This window comes from Salmo salar, chromosome 02 (genome assembly GCF_965601325.2).
Source record: "Salmo salar chromosome 02, fSalSal1, whole genome shotgun sequence".
In the NCBI taxonomy this organism is placed as follows: domain Eukaryota; kingdom Metazoa; phylum Chordata; class Actinopteri; order Salmoniformes; family Salmonidae; genus Salmo; species Salmo salar.
Genome location: NC_138292.1, coordinates 20,882,501 through 20,903,266, shown reverse-complemented (window position 1 = coordinate 20,903,266; position 20,766 = coordinate 20,882,501). Strand labels below are relative to the sequence as shown.

The 20,766-nt window shown below is 39.2% G+C and overlaps 1 protein-coding gene across 5 annotated transcripts in view; it reads right to left on the bottom strand.

The window, feature by feature from the left end:
* LOC106605745 (uncharacterized) overlaps nucleotides 1-20,766 on the bottom strand; it is a 104,407-nt gene that overhangs the window by 36,040 nt on the left and 47,601 nt on the right. For all 5 annotated transcript variants that reach the window (XM_082960630.1, XM_082960633.1, XM_082960634.1 and 2 more), the window contains 6 exons: nucleotides 20,539-20,741; nucleotides 18,956-19,077; nucleotides 18,668-18,737; nucleotides 18,387-18,547; nucleotides 16,726-16,834; nucleotides 16,439-16,570 (listed from right to left, as the gene is read on the bottom strand). In XM_082960630.1, coding sequence (XP_082816756.1) covers nucleotides 16,439-16,570; nucleotides 16,726-16,834; nucleotides 18,387-18,547; nucleotides 18,668-18,737; nucleotides 18,956-19,077; nucleotides 20,539-20,741 — 797 coding nt within the window. The remainder of the gene's footprint in view (nucleotides 1-16,438; nucleotides 16,571-16,725; nucleotides 16,835-18,386; nucleotides 18,548-18,667; nucleotides 18,738-18,955; nucleotides 19,078-20,538; nucleotides 20,742-20,766) is intronic.

Below are 20,766 nucleotides of genomic sequence, written 5' to 3'. Positions count from 1 at the left end.
AATAGAGAAACCTCCAGATAGATAAATAGATAAACCTCCAGATAGATAGATAAACCTCCAGATAGATAGATAGACCTCCAGATAGATAGATAGAGAAACCTCCAGATAGATAGAGAAACCTCCAGATAGATAGATAGATAAACCTCCAGATAGATAGATAGATAAACCTCCAGTTAGATAGAGAAACCTCCAGATAGATAGAGAAACCTCTAGATAGATAGACCTCCAGATAGATAGATAGAGAAACCTCCAGATAGATAGATAGATAAATCTCCAGATAGATAGATAGATAAATCTCCAGATAGATAGAGAAACCTCCAGATAGATAGATAGAGAAACCTCCAGATAGATAGATAGATAAACCTCCAGATAGATAGAGAAACCTCCAGATAGATAGATAGATAGATAAACCTCCAGATAGATAGATAGAGAAACCTCCAGATAGATAGAGAAACCTCCAGATAGATAGATAGATAGATAAATCTCCAGATAGATAGAGAAACCTCCAGATAGATAGATAGATAGAGAAACCTCCAGATAGATAGATAGATAGATAAACCTCCAGATAGATAGATAAACCTCCAGATAGATAGAGAAACCTCCAGATAGATAGATAGATAAACCTCCAGATAGATAGAGAAACCTCCAGATAGATAGATAGATAAACCTCCAGATAGATAGAGAAACCTCCAGATAGATAGAGAAACCTCCAGATAGATAGATAGAGAAACCTCCAGATAGATAGATAGAGAAATCTCCAGATAGATAGATAGATAAACCTCCAGATAGATAGAGAAACCTCTAGATAGATAGAGAAACCTCCAGATAGATAGATAGATAAACCTCCAGATAGATAGATAAATCTCCAGATAGATAGATAGATAAACCTCCAGATAGATAGATAGATAAACCTCCAGATAGATAGATAGAGAAACCTCCAGATAGATAGATAAACCTCCAGATAGATAGAGAAACCTCCAGATAGATAGAGAAACCTCCAGATAGATAGATAGAGAAACCTCCAGATAGATAGATAGATAAACCTCCAGATAGATAGAGAAACCTCCAGATAGATAGATAGAGAAACCTCCAGATAGATAGATAGAGAAACCTCCAGATAGATAGATAGATAAACCTCCAGATAGATAGAGAAACCTCCAGATAGATAGATAGAGAAACCTCCAGATAGATAGAGAAACCTCCAGATAGATAGATAGAGAAACCTCCAGATAGATAGATAGATAAACCTCCAGATAGATAGATAGATAAACCTCCAGATAGATAGAGAAACCTCCAGATAGATAGATAAACCTCCAGATAGATAGAGAAACCTCCAGATAGATAGATAGAGAAACCTCCAGATAGATAGATAGAGAAACCTCCAGATAGATAGATAGAGAAACCTCCAGATAGATAGAGAAACCTCCAGATAGATAGATAGAGAAACCTCCAGATAGATAGATAGATCAACCTCCAGATAGATAGATAGATAAACCTCCAGATAGATAGATAGAGAAATTCTCCAGATAGATAGAGAAACCTCCAGATAGATAGATAGGGAAACCTCCAGATAGATAGAGAAACCTCCAGATAGATAGATAGAGAAACCTCCAGATAGATAGAGAAACCTCCAGATAGATAGAGAAACCTCCAGATAGACAGAGAAACCTCCAGATAGATAGACAGAGAAACCTCCAGATAGATAGACAGAGAAACCTCCAGATAGATAGACAGAGAAACCTCCAGATAGATAGAGAAAACCTCCAGATAGATAGATAGGGAAACCTCCAGATAGATAGAGAAACCTCCAGATAGATAGAGAAACCTCCAGATAGATAGATAGATAAACCTCCAGATAGATAGATAGATAAACCTCCAGATAGATAGAGACACCTCCAAATAGATAAATAGATAAACCTCCAGATAGATAGATAGAGAAACCTCCAGATAGATAGATAGATAAACCTCCAGATAGATAAACCTCCAGATAGATAAACCTCCAGATAGATAGATAGGGAAACCTCCAGATAGATAGAGAAACCTCCAGATAGATAGATAGAGAAACCTCCAGATAGATAGAGAAACCTCCAGATAGATAGATAGAGAAACCTCCAGATAGATAGATAGATAAACCTCCAGATAGATAGAGAAACCTCCAGATAGATAGATAGATAGATAAACCTCCAGATAGATAGATAGAGAAACCTCCAGATAGATAGAGAAACCTCCAGATAGATAGATAGATAGATAAATCTCCAGATAGATAGAGAAACCTCCAGATAGATAGATAGATAGAGAAACCTCCAGATAGATAGATAGATAGATAAACCTCCAGATAGATAGATAAACCTCCAGATAGATAGAGAAACCTCCAGATAGATAGATAGATAAACCTCCAGATAGATAGAGAAACCTCCAGATAGATAGATAGATAAACCTCCAGATAGATAGAGAAACCTCCAGATAGATAGAGAAACCTCCAGATAGATAGATAGAGAAACCTCCAGATAGATAGATAGAGAAATCTCCAGATAGATAGATAGATAAACCTCCAGATAGATAGAGAAACCTCTAGATAGATAGAGAAACCTCCAGATAGATAGATAGATAAACCTCCAGATAGATAGATAAATCTCCAGATAGATAGATAGATAAACCTCCAGATAGATAGATAGATAAACCTCCAGATAGATAGATAGAGAAACCTCCAGATAGATAGATAAACCTCCAGATAGATAGAGAAACCTCCAGATAGATAGAGAAACCTCCAGATAGATAGATAGAGAAACCTCCAGATAGATAGATAGATAAACCTCCAGATAGATAGAGAAACCTCCAGATAGATAGATAGAGAAACCTCCAGATAGATAGATAGAGAAACCTCCAGATAGATAGATAGATAAACCTCCAGATAGATAGAGAAACCTCCAGATAGATAGATAGAGAAACCTCCAGATAGATAGAGAAACCTCCAGATAGATAGATAGAGAAACCTCCAGATAGATAGATAGATAAACCTCCAGATAGATAGATAGATAAACCTCCAGATAGATAGAGAAACCTCCAGATAGATAGATAAACCTCCAGATAGATAGAGAAACCTCCAGATAGATAGATAGAGAAACCTCCAGATAGATAGATAGAGAAACCTCCAGATAGATAGATAGAGAAACCTCCAGATAGATAGATAGAGAAACCTCCAGATAGATAGATAGAGAAACCTCCAGATAGATAGATAGATCAACCTCCAGATAGATAGATAGATAAACCTCCAGATAGATAGATAGAGAAATTCTCCAGATAGATAGAGAAACCTCCAGATAGATAGATAGGGAAACCTCCAGATAGATAGAGAAACCTCCAGATAGATAGATAGAGAAACCTCCAGATAGATAGAGAAACCTCCAGATAGATAGAGAAACCTCCAGATAGACAGAGAAACCTCCAGATAGATAGACAGAGAAACCTCCAGATAGATAGACAGAGAAACCTCCAGATAGATAGACAGAGAAACCTCCAGATAGATAGAGAAAACCTCCAGATAGATAGATAGGGAAACCTCCAGATAGATAGAGAAACCTCCAGATAGATAGAGAAACCTCCAGATAGATAGATAGATAAACCTCCAGATAGATAGATAGATAAACCTCCAGATAGATAGAGACACCTCCAAATAGATAAATAGATAAACCTCCAGATAGATAGATAGAGAAACCTCCAGATAGATAGATAGATAAACCTCCAGATAGATAAACCTCCAGATAGATAAACCTCCAGATAGATAAATAGAGAAACCTCCAGATAGATAAATAGATAAACCTCCAGATAGATAGATAGACCTCCAGATAGATAGATAGACCTCCAGATAGATAGAGAAACCTCCAGATAGATAGAGAAACCTCCAGATAGATAGATAGAGAAACCTCCAGATAGATAGATAGAGAAACCTCCAGATAGATAGATAGAGAAACCTCCAGATAGATAGAGAAACCTCCAGATAGATAGATAGATAAACCTCCAGATAGATAGATAGATAAACCTCCAGTTAGATAGAGAAACCTCCAGATAGATAGAGAAACCTCTAGATAGATAGACCTCCAGATAGATAGATAGAGAAACCTCCAGATAGATAGATAGAGAAACCTCCAGATAGATAGATAGAGAAACCTCCAGATAGATAGATAGATAAACCTCCAGATAGATAGAGAAACCTCCAGATAGATAGAGAAACCTCCAGATAGATAGAGAAACCTCCAGATAGATAGATAGATAGATAAACCTCCAGATAGATAGATAGAGAAACCTCCAGATAGATAGATAGAGAAACCTCCAGATAGATAAATAGATAAATCTCCAGATAGATAGATAGAGAAATTCTCCAGATAGATAGAGAAACCTCCAGATAGATAGATAGGGAAACCTCCAGATAGATAGAGAAACCTCCAGATAGATAGATAGAGAAACCTCCAGATAGATAGAGAAACCTCCAGATAGATAGATAGAGAAACCTCCAGATAGATAGACAGAGAAACCTCCAGATAGATGGATAGATAGAGAAACCTCCAGATAGATAGATAGATAGAGAAACCTCCAGATAGATAGATAGATAAACCTCCAGATAGATAGATAGATCAACCTCCAGATAGATAGATAGATAAACCTCCAGATAGATAGATAGAGAAATTCTCCAGATAGATAGAGAAACCTCCAGATAGATAGATAGGGAAACCTCCAGATAGATAGAGAAACCTCCAGATAGATAGATAGAGAAACCTCCAGATAGATAGAGAAACCTCCAGATAGATAGAGAAACCTCCAGATAGACAGAGAAACCTCCAGATAGATAGACAGAGAAACCTCCAGATAGATAGACAGAGAAACCTCCAGATAGATAGACAGAGAAACCTCCAGATAGATAGATAGATAGAGAAACCTCCAGATAGATAGATAGAGAAACCTCCAGATAGATAGAGAAACCTCCAGATAGATAGAGAAACCTCCAGATAGATAGATAGAGAAACCTCCAGATAGATAGATAGAGAAACCTCCAGATAGAAAGATAGAGAAAATTCCAGATAGATAGATAGATAGAGAAACCTCCAGATAGATAGATAGAGAAACCTCCAGATAGATAGATAGAGAAACCTCCAGATAGATAGATAGATAAACCTCCAGATAGATAGATAGAGAAACCTCCAGATAGATAGAGAAACCTCCAGATAGATAGAGAAACCTCCAGATAGATAGATAGATAAACCTCCAGATAGATAGATAAACCTCCAGATAGATAGATAGATAAACCTCCAGATAGATAGATAGATAAACCTCCAGATAGATAGATAGATAAACCTCCAGATAGATAGATAGATAAACCTCCAGATAGATAGAGAAACCTCCAGATAGATAGATAAACCTCCAGATAGATAGAGAAACCTCCAGATAGATAGATAGAGAAACCTCCAGATAGATAGATAGAGAAACCTCCAGATAGATAGATAGAGAAACCTCCAGATAGATAGATAGAGAAACCTCCAGATAGATAGATAGATCAACCTCCAGATAGATAGATAGATAAACCTCCAGATAGATAGATAGAGAAATTATCCAGATAGATAGAGAAACCTCCAGATAGATAGATAGGGAAACCTCCAGATAGATAGAGAAACCTCCAGATAGATAGATAGAGAAACCTCCAGATAGATAGAGAAACCTCCAGATAGATAGAGAAACCTCCAGATAGACAGAGAAACCTCCAGATAGATAGACAGAGAAACCTCCAGATAGATAGACAGAGAAACCTCCAGATAGATAGACAGAGAAACCTCCAGATAGATAGAGAAAACCTCCAGATAGATAGATAGGGAAACCTCCAGATAGATAGAGAAACCTCCAGATAGATAGAGAAACCTCCAGATAGATAGATAGATAAACCTCCAGATAGATAGATAGATAAACCTCCAGATAGATAGATAGAGAAACCTCCAGATAGATAGATAGAGAAACCTCCAGATAGATAGAGACACCTCCAAATAGATAAATAGATAAACCTCCAGATAGATAGATAGAGAAACCTCCAGATAGATAGATAGATAAACCTCCAGATAGATAAACCTCCAGATAGATAAACCTCCAGATAGATAAATAGAGAAACCTCCAGATAGATAAATAGATAAACCTCCAGATAGATAGATAGACCTCCAGATAGATAGATAGACCTCCAGATAGATAGAGAAACCTCCAGATAGATAGAGAAACCTCCAGATAGATAGATAGAGAAACCTCCAGATAGATAGATAGAGAAACCTCCAGATAGATAGAGAAACCTCCAGATAGATAGATAGATAAACCTCCAGATAGATAGATAGATAAACCTCCAGTTAGATAGAGAAACCTCCAGATAGATAGAGAAACCTCTAGATAGATAGACCTCCAGATAGATAGATAGAGAAACCTCCAGATAGATAGATAGAGAAACCTCCAGATAGATAGATAGAGAAACCTCCAGATAGATAGATAGATAAACCTCCAGATAGATAGAGAAACCTCCAGATAGATAGAGAAACCTCCAGATAGATAGATAGATAGATAAACCTCCAGATAGATAGATAGAGAAACCTCCAGATAGATAGATAGAGAAACCTCCAGATAGATAAATAGATAAATCTCCAGATAGATAGATAGAGAAATTCTCCAGATAGATAGAGAAACCTCCAGATAGATAGATAGGGAAACCTCCAGATAGATAGAGAAACCTCCAGATAGATAGATAGAGAAACCTCCAGATAGATAGAGAAACCTCCAGATAGATAGATAGAGAAACCTCCAGATAGATAGATAGATAAACCTCCAGTTAGATAGAGAAACCTCCAGATAGATAGAGAAACCTCTAGATAGATAGACCTCCAGATAGATAGATAGAGAAACCTCCAGATAGATAGATAGAGAAACCTCCAGATAGATAGATAGAGAAACCTCCAGATAGATAGATAGATAAACCTCCAGATAGATAGAGAAACCTCCAGATAGATAGAGAAACCTCCAGATAGATAGATAGATAGATAAACCTCCAGATAGATAGATAGAGAAACCTCCAGATAGATAGATAGAGAAACCTCCAGATAGATAAATAGATAAATCTCCAGATAGATAGATAGAGAAATTCTCCAGATAGATAGAGAAACCTCCAGAGAGATAGATAGGGAAACCTCCAGATAGATAGAGAAACCTCCAGATAGATAGATAGAGAAACCTCCAGATAGATAGAGAAACCTCCAGATAGATAGATAGAGAAACCTCCAGATAGATAGACAGAGAAACCTCCAGATAGATAGATAGATAGAGAAACCTCCAGATAGATAGATAGATAAACCTCCAGATAGATAGATAGATCAACCTCCAGATAGATAGATAGATAAACCTCCAGATAGATAGATAGAGAAATTCTCCAGATAGATAGAGAAACCTCCAGATAGATAGATAGGGAAACCTCCAGATAGATAGAGAAACCTCCAGATAGATAGATAGAGAAACCTCCAGATAGATAGAGAAACCTCCAGATAGATAGAGAAACCTCCAGATAGACAGAGAAACCTCCAGATAGATAGACAGAGAAACCTCCAGATAGATAGACAGAGAAACCTCCAGATAGATAGACAGAGAAACCTCCAGATAGATAGATAGATAGAGAAACCTCCAGATAGATAGATAGAGAAACCTCCAGATAGATAGAGAAACCTCCAGATAGATAGAGAAACCTCCACATAGATAGATAGAGAAACCTCCAGATAGATAGATAGAGAAACCTCCAGATAGAAAGATAGAGAAAATTCCAGATAGATAGATAGATAGAGAAACCTCCAGATAGATAGATAGAGAAACCTCCAGATAGATAGATAGAGAAACCTCCAGATAGATAGAGAAACCTCCAGATAGATAGAGAAAACTTCCAGATAGATAGAGAAATCTCCAGATAGATAGACAGAGAAACCTCCAGATAGATAGATAGAGAAACCTCCAGATAGATAGATAGATAGAGAAACCTCCAGATAGATAGATAGATAGAGAAACCTCCAGATAGATAGATAGATAAACCTCCAGATAGATAGATAGATAGATAAACCTCCGGATAGATAGATAGACCTCCAGATAGATAGATAGAGAAACCTCCAGATAGATAGATAGAGAAACCTCCAGATAGATAGATAGAGAAACCTCCAGATAGATAGAGAAACCTCCAGATAGATAGATAGATAAACCTCCAGATAGATAGATAGAGAAACCTCCAGATATATAGATAGAGAAACCTCCAGATAGATAGAGAAACCTCCAGATAGATAGAGAAACCTCCAGATAGACAGAGAAACCTCCAGATAGATAGACAGACAAACCTCCAGATAGATAGACAGAGAAACCTCCAGATAGATAAACCTCCAGATAGATAGATAGAGAAACCTCCAGATAGATAGATAAACCTCCAGATAGATAGATAGATAAACCTCCAGATAGATAGATAGATAAACCTCCAGATAGATAGATAGAGAAACCTCCAGATAGATAGATAGAGAAACCTCCAGATAGATAGATAGAGAAACCTCCAGATAGATAGATAGAGAAACCTCCAGATAGATAGATAGAGAAACCTCCAGATAGATAGATAGAGAAACCTCCAGATAGATAGATAGATCAACCTCCAGATAGATAGATAGATAAACCTCCAGATAGATAGATAGAGAAATTCTCCAGATAGATAGAGAAACCTCCAGATAGATAGATAGGGAAACCTCCAGATAGATAGAGAAACCTCCAGATAGATAGATAGAGAAACCTCCAGATAGATAGAGAAACCTCCAGATAGATAGAGAAACCTCCAGATAGACAGAGAAACCTCCAGATAGATAGACAGAGAAACCTCCAGATAGATAGACAGAGAAACCTCCAGATAGATAGACAGAGAAACCTCCAGATAGATAGAGAAAACCTCCAGATAGATAGATAGGGAAACCTCCAGATAGATAGAGAAACCTCCAGATAGATAGAGAAACCTCCAGATAGATAGACAGAGAAACCTCCAGATAGATAGATAGATAAACCTCCAGATAGATAGATAGAGAAACCTCCAGATAGATAGAGACACCTCCAAATAGATAAATAGATAAACCTCCAGATAGATAGATAGAGAAACCTCCAGATAGATAGATAGATAAACCTCCAGATAGATAAACCTCCAGATAGATAAACCTCCAGATAGATAAATAGAGAAACCTCCAGATAGATAAATAGATAAACCTCCAGATAGATAGATAGACCTCCAGATAGATAGATAGACCTCCAGATAGATAGAGAAACCTCCAGATAGATAGAGAAACCTCCAGATAGATAGATAGAGAAACCTCCAGATAGATAGATAGAGAAACCTCCAGATAGATAGAGAAACCTCCAGATAGATAGATAGATAAACCTCCAGATAGATAGATAGATAAACCTCCAGTTAGATAGAGAAACCTCCAGATAGATAGAGAAACCTCTAGATAGATAGACCTCCAGATAGATAGATAGAGAAACCTCCAGATAGATAGATAGAGAAACCTCCAGATAGATAGATAGAGAAACCTCCAGATAGATAGATAGATAAACCTCCAGATAGATAGAGAAACCTCCAGATAGATAGAGAAACCTCCAGATAGATAGATAGATAGATAAACCTCCAGATAGATAGATAGAGAAACCTCCAGATAGATAGATAGAGAAACCTCCAGATAGATAAATAGATAAATCTCCAGATAGATAGATAGAGAAATTCTCCAGATAGATAGAGAAACCTCCAGATAGATAGATAGGGAAACCTCCAGATAGATAGAGAAACCTCCAGATAGATAGATAGAGAAACCTCCAGATAGATAGAGAAACCTCCAGATAGATAGATAGAGAAACCTCCAGATAGATAGACAGAGAAACCTCCAGATAGATGGATAGATAGAGAAACCTCCAGATAGATAGATAGATAGAGAAACCTCCAGATAGATAGATAGATAAACCTCCAGATAGATAGATAGATCAACCTCCAGATAGATAGATAGATAAACCTCCAGATAGATAGATAGAGAAATTCTCCAGATAGATAGAGAAACCTCCAGATAGATAGATAGGGAAACCTCCAGATAGATAGAGAAACCTCCAGATAGATAGATAGAGAAACCTCCAGATAGATAGAGAAACCTCCAGATAGATAGAGAAACCTCCAGATAGACAGAGAAACCTCCAGATAGATAGACAGAGAAACCTCCAGATAGATAGACAGAGAAACCTCCAGATAGATAGACAGAGAAACCTCCAGATAGATAGATAGATAGAGAAACCTCCAGATAGATAGATAGAGAAACCTCCAGATAGATAGAGAAACCTCCAGATAGATAGAGAAACCTCCAGATAGATAGATAGAGAAACCTCCAGATAGATAGATAGAGAAACCTCCAGATAGAAAGATAGAGAAAATTCCAGATAGATAGATAGATAGAGAAACCTCCAGATAGATAGATAGAGAAACCTCCAGATAGATAGATAGAGAAACCTCCAGATAGATAGAGAAACCTCCAGATAGATAGATAGAGAAACCTCCAGATAGATAGATAGAGAAACCTCCAGATAGATAGAGAAACCTCCAGATAGATAGAGAAAACTTCCAGATAGATAGAGAAATCTCCAGATAGATAGACAGAGAAACCTCCAGATAGATAGATAGAGAAACCTCCAGATAGATAGATAGATAGAGAAACCTCCAGATAGATAGATAGATAGATAAACCTCCAGATAGATAGATAGATAGATAAACCTCCGGATAGATAGATAGATAGACCTCCAGATAGATAGATAGAGAAACCTCCAGATAGATAGATAGAGAAACCTCCAGATAGATAGATAGAGAAACCTCCAGATAGATAGATAGAGAAACCTCCAGATAGATAGAGAAACCTCCAGATAGATAGATAGATAAACCTCCAGATAGATAGATAGAGAAACCTCCAGATAGATAGATAGAGAAACCTCCAGATAGATAGATAGAGAAACCTCCAGATAGATAGAGAAACCTCCAGATAGATAGAGAAACCTCCAGATAGACAGAGAAACCTCCAGATAGATAGACAGACAAACCTCCAGATAGATAGACAGAGAAGACCTCCAGATAGATAAACCTCCAGATAGATAGATAGAGAAACCTCCAGATAGATACATAGAGAAACCTCCAGATAGATAGATAGATAGATAAACCTCCAGATAGATAGATAGAGAAACCTCCAGATAGATAGATAGAGAAACCTCCAGATAGATAGATAGAGAAACCTCCAGATAGATAGATAGATAGATAAACCTCCAGATAGATAGATAGATAGATAAACCTCCAGATAGATAGATAGATAAACCTCCAGATAGATAGATAGAGAAACCTCCAGATAGATAGAGAAACCTCCAGATAGATAGATAGAGAAACCTCCAGATAGATAGAGAAACCTCCAGATAGATAGGATAGAGAAACCTCCAGATAGATAGATAGAGAAATCCTCCAGATAGATAGATAGAGAAACCTCCAGATAGATAGATAGAGAAACCTCCAGATAGATAGATAGAGAAACCTCCAGATAGATAGATAGAGAAACCTCCAGATAGATAGACCTCCAGATAGATAGATAGAGAAACCTCCAGATAGATAGAGAAACCTCCAGATAGATAGATAGATAAACCTCCAGATAGATAGATAGAGAAACCTCCAGATAGATAGATAGATAAACCTCCAGATAGATAGATAGATAAACCTCCAGATAGATAGATAAACCTCCAGATAGATAGATAGATAGAGAAACCTCCAGATAGATAGATAGAGAAACCTCCAGATAGATAAACCTCCAGATAGATAGATAGAGAAACCTCCAGATAGATAAACCTCCAGATAGATAGATAGATAGAGAAACCTCCAGATAGATAGAGAAACCTCCAGATAGATAGAGAAATCTCCAGATAGACAGATAGAGAAACCTCCAGATAGATAGATAGAGAAACCTCCAGATAGATAGATAGATAGAGAAACCTCCAGATAGATAGATAGAGAAACCTCCAGATAGATAGATAGAGAAACCTCCAGATAGATAGAGAAATCTCCAGATAGATAGATAGAGAAATCTCCAGATAGATAAATCTCCAGATAGATAGATAGAGAAATCTCCAGATAGATAGACAGAGAAACCTCCAGATAGATAGATAGATAGAGAAACCTCCAGATAGATAGAGAAACCTCCAGATAGATAGAGAAACCTCCAGATAGATAGAGAAACCTCCAGATAGATAAATAGAGAAACCTCCAGATAGATAGATAGAGAAACCTCCAGATAGATAGATAGAGAAACCTCCAGATAGATAGATAGAGAAACCTCCAGATAGATAGATAGAGAAACCTCCAGATAGATAGATAGATAGAGAAACCTCCAGATAGATAGATAGATAAACCTCCAGATAGATAGAGAAACCTCCAGATAGATAGAGAAACCTCCAGATAGATAGATAGAGTAACCTCCAGATAGATAGATAGAGAAACCTCCAGATAGATAGATAGAGAAACCTCCAGATAGATAGAGAAACCTCCAGATAGATAGAGAAATCTCCAGATAGATAGATAGAGAAACCTCCAGATAGATAGACAGAGAAACCTCCAGATAGATGGATAGATAGAGAAACCTCCAGATAGATAGATAGATAGAGAAACCTCCAGATAGATAGATAGATAAACCTCCAGATAGATAGATAGATCAACCTCCAGATAGATAGATAGATAAACCTCCAGATAGATAGATAGAGAAATTCTCCAGATAGATAGAGAAACCTCCAGATAGATAGATAGGGAAACCTCCAGATAGATAGAGAAACCTCCAGATAGATAGATAGAGAAACCTCCAGATAGATAGAGAAACCTCCAGATAGATAGAGAAACCTCCAGATAGACAGAGAAACCTCCAGATAGATAGACAGAGAAACCTCCAGATAGATAGACAGAGAAACCTCCAGATAGATAGACAGAGAAACCTCCAGATAGATAGAGAAAACCTCCAGATAGATAGATAGGGAAACCTCCAGATAGATAGAGAAACCTCCAGATAGATAGAGAAACCTCCAGATAGATAGATAGATAAACCTCCAGATAGATAGATAGATAAACCTCCAGATAGATAGATAGAGAAACCTCCAGATAGATAGAGACACCTCCAAATAGATAAATAGATAAACCTCCAGATAGATAGATAGAGAAACCTCCAGATAGATAGATAGATAAACCTCCAGATAGATAAATCTCCAGATAGATAAATAGAGAAACCTCCAGATAGATAAATAGAGAAACCTCCAGATAGATAGATAAACCTCCAGATAGATAGATAGACCTCCAGATAGATAGAGAAACCTCCAGATAGATAGATAGAGAAACCTCCAGATAGATAGATAGAGAAACCTCCAGATAGATAGAGAAACCTCCAGATAGATAGAGAAATCTCCAGATAGATAGATAGAGAAACCTCCAGATAGATAGAGAAACCTCCAGATAGATAGATAGAGAAACCTCCAGATAGATAGATAGAGAACCTCCAGATAGATAGAGAAACCTCCAGATAGATAGAGAAATCTCCAGATAGATAGATAGAGAAACCTCCAGATAGATAGATAGAGAAACCTCCAGATAGATAGATAGATAGAGAAACCTCCAGATAGATAGATAGAGAAACCTCCAGATAGATAGATAGAGAAACCTCCAGATAGATAGAGAAATCTCCAGATAGATAGATAGAGAAATCTCCAGATAGATAAATCTCCAGATAGATAGATAGAGAAATCTCCAGATAGATAGACAGAGAAACCTCCAGATAGATAGATAGATAGAGAAACCTCCAGATAGATAGAGAAACCTCCAGATAGATAGAGAAACCTCCAGATAGATAGAGAAACCTCCAGATAGATAAATAGAGAAACCTCCAGATAGATAGATAGAGAAACCTCCAGATAGATAGATAGAGAAACCTCCAGATAGATAGATAGAGAAACCTCCAGATAGATAGATAGAGAAACCTCCAGATAGATAGATAGATAGAGAAACCTCCAGATAGATAGATAGATAAACCTCCAGATAGATAGAGAAACCTCCAGATAGATAGAGAAAACCTCCAGATAGATAGATAGAGAAACCTCCAGATAGATAGAGACACCTCCAAATAGATAAATAGATAAACCTCCAGATAGATAGATAGAGAAACCTCCAGATAGATAGATAGATAAACCTCCAGATAGATAAATCTCCAGATAGATAAATAGAGAAACCTCCAGATAGATAAATAGATAAACCTCCAGATAGATAGATAAACCTCCAGATAGATAGATAGACCTCCAGATAGATAGAGAAACCTCCAGATAGATAGAGAAACCTCCAGATAGATAGATAGAGAAACCTCCAGATAGATAGATAGAGAAACCTCCAGATAGATAGAGAAACCTCCAGATAGATAGATAGAGAAACCTCCAGATAGATAGATAGAGAAACCTCCAGATAGATAGATAGAGAAACCTCCAGATAGATAGATAGATAGAGAAACCTCCAGATAGATAGATAGAGAACCTCCAGATAGATAGATAGAGAAACCTCCAGATAGATAGAGAAATCTCCAGATAGATAGATAGAGAAATCTCCAGATAGATAAATCTCCAGATAGATAGATAGAGAAATCTCCAGATAGATAGACAGAGAAACCTCCAGATAGATAGATAGATAGAGAACCTCCAGATAGATAGAGAAACCTCCAGATAGATAGAGAAACCTCCAGATAGATAGAGAAACCTCCAGATAGATAAATAGAGAAACCTCCAGATAGATAGATAGAGAAACCTCCAGATAGATAGATAGAGAAACCTCCAGATAGATAGATAGAGAAACCTCCAGATAGATAGATAGAGAAACCTCCAGATAGATAGATAGATAGAGAAACCTCCAGATAGATAGATAGATAAACCTCCAGATAGATAGAGAAACCTCCAGATAGATAGAGAACCTCCAGATAGATAGATAGAGTAACCTCCAGATAGATAGATAGAGAAACCTCCAGATAGATAGATAGAGAAACCTCCAGATAGATAGAGAAACCTCCAGATAGATAGAGAAATCTCCAGATAGATAGATAGAGAAACCTCCAGATAGATAGACAGAGAAACCTCCAGATAGATGGATAGATAGAGAAACCTCCAGATAGATAGATAGATAGAGAAACCTCCAGATAGATAGATAGAGAAACCTCCAGATAGATAGATAGATCAACCTCCAGATAGATAGATAGATAAACCTCCAGATGGATAGATAGAGAAATTCTCCAGATAGATAGAGAAACCTCCAGATAGATAGATAGGGAAACCTCCAGATAGATAGAGAAACCTCCAGATAGATAGATAGAGAAACCTCCAGATAGATAGAGAAACCTCCAGATAGATAGAGAAACCTCCAGATAGATCAAGAGATAAACCTCCAGATAGATAGACAGAGAAACCTCCAGATAGATAGACAGAGAAACCTCCAGATAGATAGACAGAGAAACCTCCAGATAGATAGAGAAAACCTCCAGATAGATAGATAGGGAAACCTCCAGATAGATAATAGAGAAACCTCCAGATAGATAGAGAAACCTCCAGATAGATAGATAGATAAACCTCCAGATAGATAGATAGATAAACCTCCAGATAGATAGATAGAGAAACCTCCAGATAGATAGATAGAGAAACCTCCAGATAGATAGATAGAGAAACCTCCAGATAGATAGATAGATAAACCTCCAGATAGAGAAACCTCCAGATAGATAGATAGAGAAACCTCCAGATAGATAGAGAAACCTCCAGATAGATAGATAGAGAAACCTCCAGATAGATAGAGAAACCTCCAGATAGATAGATAGAGAAACCTCCAGATAGATAGATAGAGAAACCTCCAGATAGATAGAGAAAACCTCCAGATAGATAGATAGATAAACCTCCAGATAGATAGATAGAGAAACCTCCAGATAGATAGATAGATAAACCTCCAGATAGATAGAGAAACCTCCAGATAGATAGATAGAGAAACCTCCAGATAGATAGATAGATAAACCTCCAGATAGAGAAACCTCCAGATAGATAGATAGATAAACCTCCAGATAGATAGAGAAACCTCCAGATAGATAGATAGATAAACCTCCAGATAGATAGATAGAGAAACCTCCAGATAGATAGAGAAACCTCCAGATAGATAGATAGAGAAACCTCCAGATAGATAGATAGATAAACCTCCAGATAGATAGAGAAACCTCCAGATAGATAGATAGATAAACCTCCAGATAGATAGATAGAGAAACCTCCAGATAGATAGATAGAGAAAGGAAAGGTGTGTTACCTGTATGTGTTTCTTCTCCAGATCAGTGTAGTCCTGTTCCACTCTGGTCAGGTTGTCTTTGGCATTCTTAAGCTCCGCCTCCCTCACCTGGATCTCCTCGTCCTGACGAGTCACCTGCAGCAGAGGCTTCACCTGGGGGGCACGGGTCAGAGGTCACGGGTTAGGTCACATACCTGTGCTAGAGTGTGTATGTGTTTGTGTGTATGTGTATGTGTGTGTGTGTGTGTGTGTGTGTGTGTGTGTGTGTGTGTGTGTGTGTGTGTGTGTGTGTGTGTGTGTGTGTGTACCTTGGTGAACAGCCTCCACCACTGCCAGTTCCTGAGTTTGAGGTAGGCAGCACAGTTCCTCTGCATCACTCTCATAGCACTCAGCTGCTGCTGCTTCTTCAGGAAGGCCCTACAGAGAGAGACAGAGAGTCAACACAGTCCGAGACAGAGAGAGACAGAGAGTCAACACAGTCCGAGACAGAGAGAGACAGAGAGAGACAGAGAGACAGAGAGAGTCAACACAGAGAGAGAAAACACAGAGACAGAGAGAGAGACAGACCGAGAGAGTCAACACAGAGAGAGAAAACACAGAGACAGAGAGAGAGACAGACAGAGTCAACACAGAGAGAGAAAACACAGAGACAGAGAGAGAGACAGACAGAGAGAGTCAACACAGAGAGAGAAAACACAGAGAGAGTCAACACAGTGAGAGAAAACACAGAGACAGAGACAGACAGACAGAGTCAACACAAAGAGAGAGACAGAGAGAGAGAGAGAGTCAACACAGAGAGAGAAGAGACAGAGAGACAGAGAGAGTCAACACAGAGAGAGAAAACACAGAGACAGAGAGAGAGACAGACAGAGTCAACACAAAGAGAGAGACAGAGAGAGTCAACACAGAGAGAGAGACAGAGAGAGTCAACACAGAGAGAGAGACAGAGAGAGTCAACACAGAGAGAGAAAACAGAGAGAGACAGAGAGACAGAGAGAGTCAACACAGAGAGAGACAGAGAGAGTCAACACAAAGAGAGACAGAGAAAGACAGTCGAGAGAGAGAGAGTCAACTCAGAGAGAGACAGAGACAGTCAACACAGAGAGAGAAAACACAGAGAGAGACAGAGAGAGTCAACACAGAGAGAGACAGAGAGAGTCAACACAGAGAGAGACAGAGAGAGTCAGAGAGTCAACACAGAGAGAGAAACACAGAGAGAGTCAGAGAGAGACAGACAGAGAGAGTCAACACAAAGAGAGAGACAGAGAGAGTCAACACAGAGAGAGACAGAGAGAGTCAACACAGAGAGAGACAGAGAGAGTCAACACAGAGAGAGACAGAGAGAGTCAACACAGAGAGAGACAGAGAGAGTCAACACAGAGAGAGACAGAGAGAGTCAACACAGAGAGAGACAGAGAGAGTCAGAGAGTCAACACAGAGAGAGAAAACACAGAGAGAGTCAGAGAGAGACAGACAGAGAGAGTCAACACAAAGAGAGAAAGAGAGAGTCAACACAGAGAGAGACAGAGAAAGTCAACACAGAGAAAGACAGAGAAAGACAGAGTCAAGAGAGAGAGAGAGTCAACCCAGAGAGAGAGACAGAGAGTCAACACAGAGAGAGACAGAGAGAGTCAGAGAGTCAACACAGAGAGAGACAGAGAGAGTCAACACAGAGAGAGACAGAGAAAGACAGAGTCAAGAGAGAGAGAGTCAACCCAGAGAGAGAGACAGAGAGAGTCAACACAGAGAGAGAGACAGAGAGAGTCAACACAGAGAGAGACAGAGAGAGTCAGAGAGTCAACACAGAGAGAGACAGAGAGAGTCAACACAGAGAGAGACAGAGAAAGACAGAGTCAAGAGAGAGAGAGAGTCAACCCAGAGAGAGAGACAGAGAGAGTCAACACAGAGAGAGAAAACACAGAGAGAGAGAGAGAGAGAGAGAGAGACAAAGACACACACTAAAACACACCTGCGCGCGAGGAATCCTCGGGCAGCGCTCTGGAAGCGTATGATGGTGTCAGTGATCTTCAGGTCTCTCTCCTCCTCCAGGTGGCCTAAGACTCCAGCCCTGAAGAACACTTTGCTCTGCCCAACTCTGAACAGGTTACGGTCCAGCTCCAACGCACTGATCTGGAGACAGAGAGAGGATGGATTCAAAGTGGAAATCACGTCCATATATGCATGTGCTTCAACACATAGGGCCCTATTTTGGTAAATGACAGTACAGCTAAGCTGTTCAATGGGACTTACCATGAGTTCACAGGCCTGCTTCCCGTCCATGAAGGTACGAGGGATAGCATTAGGAGTCAGGATCTCATACCTACAGGAAGAGACAGAGAGACTGGGATTGTGTTCTCTACATGACAACGTCCACTGACAGGTGAATGTGTGTTTCTGTAGCCAGATCATTGTGGATGTTAAGTGTTTCCTCTTGCCACACACACACACACACACACACACACACAGACACACACACACACACACACACACACACACACGCACACACACACACACACACACCCCCCTGCCCCATGTTACCTCTGTCTGAACTCCTGGAAGGGGATGCGGTTGGGGAAGCCCTGTCTGCAGATACGGATCCCCTCTAAGACTCCATTACACCTCAGCTGGTCCAGAACTAGATGGGGAGTCAGCTTACCAGACTGACACACACACACACACACACACACACAGACAGACAGACAGACACGACAGACAGACAGACAGACAGACAGACAGACAGACAGACAGACAGACAGACAGACAGACAGACAGACAGACAGACAGACAGACAGACAGACAGACAGACAGACAGACAGACAGACAGACAGACAGACAGACAGAGAGACAGAGAGACAGAGAGACAGAGAGAGAGAGAGACAGAGAGAGAGAGAGAGACAGAGAGACAGAGAGAGAGAGAGACAAAAGACAGACACAGAGAGACAGACACAGAGAGACAGTCAGAGAGACAGACAGACAGAGAGACAGTCAGAGAGACAGACAGACAGAGAGACAGACAGACAGAGAGACAGTCAGAGAGACAGACAGACAGAGAGACAGACAAAGTAGGGTTATGACCTGTGGTTGAATATATAGTGTGTCTGTTTGAGAGATAGAGGGTTGAATATATAGTGTGTCTGTTTGAGAGATAGAGGGTTGAATATATAGTGTGTCTGTTTGAGAGATAGAGGGTTGAATATATAGTGTGTCTGTTTGAGAGATAGAGGGTTGAATATATAGTGTGTCTGTTTGAGAGATAGAGGGTTGAATATATAGTGTGTCTGTTTGAGAGATAGAGGGTTGAATATATAGTGTGTCTGTTTGAGAGATAGAGGGTTGAATATATAGTGTGTCTGTTTGAGAGATAGAGGGTTGAATATATAGTGTGTCTGTTTGAGAGATAGAGGGTTGAATATATAGTGTGTCTGTTTGAGAGATAGAGGGTTGAATATATAGTGTGTCTGTTTGAGAGATAGAGGGTTGAATATATAGTGTGTCTGTTTGAGAGATAGAGGGTTGAATATATAGTGTGTCTGTTTGAGAGATAGAGGGTTGAATATATAGTGTGTCTGTTTGAGAGATAGAGGGTTGAATATATAGTGTGTCTGTTTGAGAGATAGAGGGTTGAATATATAGTGTGTCTGTTTGAGAGATAGAGGGTTGAATATATAGTGTGTCTGTTTGAGAGATAGAGGGTTGAATATATAGTGTGTCTGTTTGAGAGATAGAGGGTTGAATATATAGTGTGTCTGTTTGAGAGATAGAGGGTTGAATATATAGTGTGTCTGTTTGAGAGATAGAGGGTTGAATATATAGTGTGTCTGTTTGAGAGATAGAGGGTTGAATATATAGTGTGTCTGTTTGAGAGATAGAGGGTTGAATATATAGTGTGTCTGTTTGAGAGATAGAGGGTTGAATATATAGTGTGTCTGTTTGAGAGATAGAGGGTTGAATATATAGTGTGTCTGTTTGAGAGATAGAGGGTTGAATATATAGTGTGTCTGTTTGAGAGATAGAGAGTTGAATATATAGTGTGTCTGTTTGAGAGATAGAGGGAAATCAATCAATAGCCTGGCTGTGTGAGCATCCTAACCCTCCCCTCCCCTCCCCTCTTCCTCTCTCACCTTCTTCTCGTGGTTGGGGATGATACAGCGGAGGAAGTTAGGGTTGGTGTTGCGTAGTGTTGCCATCAGCTTGGTGAGGGACTCCTTGTAGAGCTGTCCCACGGTCCGGAACATCCCCTTCTTAGTCTTCAGCCCTGCCCCGAAGTTGACCGGCCCACTGTTGGTGTCGTTGGACACCTGGTCCAGCCCTACGGGCCTCTCCACTACACACAGAGGACGTCACAGTTA